The sequence below is a fragment of the Montipora capricornis genome, chromosome 2 (genome assembly GCF_036669925.1).
Source record: "Montipora capricornis isolate CH-2021 chromosome 2, ASM3666992v2, whole genome shotgun sequence".
NCBI lineage: Eukaryota > Metazoa > Cnidaria > Anthozoa > Scleractinia > Acroporidae > Montipora > Montipora capricornis.
The window spans coordinates 34,021,770-34,026,825 of NC_090884.1; the positions used below are offsets into that span (position 1 = coordinate 34,021,770).

General features: G+C 38.3%; 1 protein-coding gene across 1 annotated transcript in view; it reads right to left on the bottom strand.

Moving 5' to 3' along the window:
- Positions 1–262: 262 nt before the first annotated feature.
- Positions 263–5,056, bottom strand: part of LOC138019171 (WD repeat-containing protein 5) — a 12,787-nt gene continuing 7,993 nt past the window's right edge. The window contains exons 7-12 of the mRNA XM_068865871.1: positions 4,797–4,852; positions 4,606–4,652; positions 4,275–4,350; positions 4,092–4,200; positions 2,990–3,077; positions 263–1,627 (exon numbers count right to left, since the gene is read on the bottom strand). Coding sequence (XP_068721972.1) covers positions 1,527–1,627; positions 2,990–3,077; positions 4,092–4,200; positions 4,275–4,350; positions 4,606–4,652; positions 4,797–4,852 — 477 coding nt within the window. The 3' untranslated portion in view covers positions 263–1,526. The remainder of the gene's footprint in view (positions 1,628–2,989; positions 3,078–4,091; positions 4,201–4,274; positions 4,351–4,605; positions 4,653–4,796; positions 4,853–5,056) is intronic.

Here is a 5,056-nt window from a genome sequence, read left to right on the forward strand (position 1 = left end):
CTCTCACGCGGCTCTCATTTCTGCCCCAAAGCTCGACTCGCTTCAGGTCCCTTTGGCGCGGACTTGAACCAAATGTTTCTCATACTTCTACTGGACGTAGAAAATCGAGGATTCACCCAAATCGAAAAATTACTTTACCAGTTAACTTCACACAGTGTGGAGATTTATTCAAGCTACAATTATATTTTGGGGTTAGGTGCACTTTAAAGACAAAGGATTTCGCCTAAAAAAACTGTTTTAACTGGCTGTAAAAAAACAGTAGTGTTGTAAAACCGTAATCCATTTATTATAAAATCTAAGCCAGATTACAGATCAACAGAATAATGCGTATGTAGGCCCGAGACCTCCATTACAACTTGTTAAATATGGTATGTTCAATGAAAGGCCAGCGAATGTTTCTTATTAACAGGGGGGCCACCGATCGGGTATCCAATCGCTACGGTTTCTCTTGTTTGTGTTGTGGAAGACTATAATTTATAATACAAGACATTCGAATAGTTTCACAAGATAGCAGACTTTTGAGCCCATTTGTCTACTATATCGATAGTTCTAATTGGCTAGAGACTTAAGAGAATAAAGAAATGCGACAAGAGATATGTACATGCACGTTACTATGCTTTCAAAACACTTTTAAAAGATCACCACATCTTTTGACAAGTTGGCAAGTTACTCAACCTCTTTGCTTCGTAACTGCCCGTTCCGTGATTCAAAAAATACTGGCTACAAATTTACAACTTGCTCACATTACACCAAGTTGTATAAAAGTTAACCACCGGAAAGATCGCCCTAAGTGGGAAAGAAAGCGAAGCATGATTAGATTTCATGGCAACCGAATGCGAAGCGTCAAAATCTCCCAAATGGGACCTAAAATAAATACCAAAATCCGTCTTTCTATATTTTGAATCCTTCACACCAGTAGCTGCAATTTAAGTTTTATGTCATCTTTACTGACAAGTCCAAATAAAAAAATGAAAAACTCGTTCCTAATCTGCAAAAAGGATTCCGGAACGGGCAATACCTAGAGTAGCTTACTTAACAATTAGACCTACAGGTCAATAACCCATGAGGTGAAGCCGAATGGGCTATTGACCCGTCGCCCTTGAGGGCGAAGGGTCTAATTGTTTTAGTATTATCACCCAACTAGTCGGACAGAAAAGGCAATATAATAAAGTTAGCAAATGCAAGTTGAAGAAATATTTATTTGGGAATAAAACGAAAGAAAGCGTCACGCTTTTCACTACTCGAGGACTACTACTAATAATCCTCTAGTTAGCGTAGCCAATTAAAATGCAGGATTTGCATTAGTCCACTAGTTGGGTGATACTAAAGCCAGTTATTCGCGGGTTACATGAAGCTACAGACCATTATACACGCCGATGTTTAGCAAACGAGGATGGCTTACATGAAGTACATATTTACTAAGTTCGCAACACCTCTGACTTGAAGTAATTAAGCCGGCTTTATGGATTTTACGCATCCCATGACTAAGCAAGTGCCTGCATCACGAAGGATCACCATGTCTTCCGCTATGAATCAGATTTCCAAATCTTGATAGTCTTATCGTTTTCCAACGCACCAGAAGCTATAATATTCTCGGTTGGGTGACAGGCGGAGCAGAGGACTACATCTAAAAAAAAAAAAAAAGACAAAACAAAACAAAAAGCCACTTTAGCACAAATGTAGTTTATGCGTTATCACTTGAATCGATTTCAGTGACACTGATCCAAGTCAAAACCCCGAAGTTTCGATATCTCTTAGACGCGTTTCAAACGTCGAACTTTTCATGTGCCGAATCTAATGCAAATGGTAAAAATCTTTCGTTTTCGCTCATTTGCATTGGATTCGGCACATGTTAAGTTCGACGTTTGAAACGGGCCTTAGCATCGTGAGACAAAAAAAAAAAAAGTTAACCAAGAGCGACATTCATTCAAGCAATCCAAGGCGGGTCGGAATTTCCGAAATTGCTAGTCGAAGAAATGTGAACCGATATTCTCACGCACCCAAGTATTCTTGCTTGAGATGGTGCTGCACGTGCGGCATGGGATTTTAGCACATATTCTTGCGTTACTCTGCATAACGAGGACGTGAAATCACCAAATTTGAGGTTTTGACGACAACGTGAGCATGCAACAGAGATTCTTTCATTTTCTATTAATTTTCAGTCTGCAACCGCTCGTACCAAATTATTTTTAGGGTACTTCGCCAACATTATACGACGTGAATGAGATCATCTCGCATACACCTTATTCCATTAAATATTCTTTTTTTTTTTATTCAAATAAGCCCTTGATGCCTCGTTCTTAAGCTTAAAATTCAAAAGAATATTTTATCTTGAACGAGGCAACAAGGGCCAATTTGTATCCGCATAAATCAGCGGCCATTTTGGAATAACGTGTATAAACGGGAAAGACATAATTATGCTAAAGCAAAGTTATATTGTGAGGTGACGTTTTTGTCGAAGTCGCCGTCGTACATCCTAAGGTCGCTACTTTACTGAAGGAGGGGAGTCAGGATGGCTTAGTGGTTATCAAACCACACCTCCCACTGCTGAGTTTCAGTCGATCTCAATCTGACTCTGAGGGTTTTTCTCCGGGTACTCCGGTTTTCTTCCCTCATCAAAATCGTCTCTAGATCAATAACATCCGGGCGGATACCCTCGTATAGGGATAAGCTCTCGTATCTCTCCCTTTCATTGTATTGAATGAATAAAGTTGGTATTATTATTATTATTATTATTATTATTATTATTATTATTAAGGAGTGCTTTGGAGGCACTGAGACACTAAAAAAGGAAAGTAGAGAGGATAAATTATAATTATTGCATCAAAACAGTATAGGAAAAGATGATCAACATGTGAAAGTCGATGTCCATCAAGCGGTAAAATTTTTCCGTAAAAATAAAACTTCTGGTATTTCAGTTACATTTGATGCTCAGCTGAACCCAGTTTTTTCCCCTCTAGGTATGCATCATACCAAGTATCAAACTTACCGGTATGACCCTCAAGCTTTTGAACTACTTCCTTGGACTGTAAGTTCCAAACGTACACCATATTGTCCTCTGATCCTGACACAATCCACTGAAATCGTAGAAAGAGAATGCCATCAAACACACCAGCTTGGATTAGTGTACCGGCGGTAATTGAATTCATGCCAGACAAACGATCAACAGCACACGCTATTTTGCCTAGAAACTGAAGGGACAAACTTTGAGCTCAAGAGCTTCAGAACTTTAAAAGCTTGCAGCTTATGAAAATTATTATGAATACGTGATTTATGATAACACATGACTAATTATTATGAATACGTGATTTATGATAACACATGACTAAGTTCAATGAATGAAATGATATATGAAATGAATCATAATTATATTGAACTGTGGATATGAAATCAAGTGAAGCTATGATCCTCACAGTTATGAATGCAATTTTAGCAATTGAGTAGAAGCCTGTGCCAGTGCAACGCTCTAACCAACTGAGCTATGAAGCCACTAATTTGGGAGCTGGTCATTTGTAGGTTCATGTGTTCCTGTGATGAATGAATCAATGAACAAAGTGTATATGAAATGAATCATACATTGAACTGCAGATATGAAATCAAGTAATGATATGACCCTCGCACTTGTGAACACAATTTTAGCAATTGCGTTCAAAATTGCAAGGATCATAGCTTCAACAAGCCTAAAAGCGAAGCTCCCAGGTTATTTATTCTTACAATAAATTAACCTGGCTTGAGCCTGCAATCCAATAGAAACCCAGTACCTGGCCAGCGGTTAACTTAAAAAAAAACAGCGGTTGGCAGACACCTTGTTTTGACAGGTGTCAATTGACCATAACATGGATATCCAATATCAAAGATGTACTGTACACTGTAAACTAGCTCGAGTATGGCTGCCTCGTTGAGCTCTAAACTTGAGCCCGCGATATGGTCACATGATACTGGTCTCATTGGCATGCATGGAGGGCTGAATGTACTTATGATCGTATGGTGACCAAAACCTAATTTTCTTGCACAGATTTCCTTATCCATGGTGCTCCGCGAGCAGGCCTTCGGAACACGGAGCTCCGCTATAATGTATATAATACGATTACCTTTCCTCCTGTCACAGAGAAATTAGCAAAAATGCAGTATTTTTCATTCTTGTGGCCAGTGTATGTTTTCAGACACTTCCCTTTGCTGTAGTCCCACAATTTTAATGTGCTGAAAATACAGTACAGCATTAGTTATCCTATTGTCATGACAATGACCAATCAGATGAAAAAGGGCAAACTTACTTGTCTAAAGTTGCTGCTAGTATATATTTTCCATTGGGCGAGAACTTCACGAATGAAACAGGAGGATTATCATCATCTGAAAGAAAATTCATTACCATGACATCTTGGATCATGAAAGGCACTTGCAGATTTCAAACTGGTTACAGACAGATTGATAGTTTGATTGTTGGTCAATAAATTTTGTCAAACAATTACTCTATCGATCTCTTGATTTGGCTAGTCAATCAATGCACTCTTAATCAATCAATAATTACATGCAAGTCCACCAGTCACTTGATCAATAATTATTAATCAATTTATAACTTGATCAATTTACATGTAAGGTACTGACCTATCAGGGTCTTGAGGCATTGCCCAGAAGCAGTATCCCAAATTCGGCTAAGGAAAGGAAAACAAATTAATGATTACATCATGCAACAAAGGAGCAAACAAGAGTTGATGGAGTTGATGCACTCATCCAGATTGTTAAAGACATTTGCACAGCTGTGCAAAATGTACATGTAGGCTAACGTTCTAACTTACCAAAGACCATCGTAACTACTTGAAACAATCAATGCACCATCTCTGTTGAAATGAACCTGTTAAAACACAATGCATTGCATTTATAGGCACAAAACAGAACAAAAGAACTGAAGACCGAGAGCATATAAATTATGGTGACCAAAAAAATATTCTTTTGTTTATGCACCAATAATTTAGACTCACTAGCTGTGTTTGTATGGACAAAATACAAAAGAAATGTTGCTTGAAAGAGAGGCTGGTGAGTCTAATTAGCCCATAAA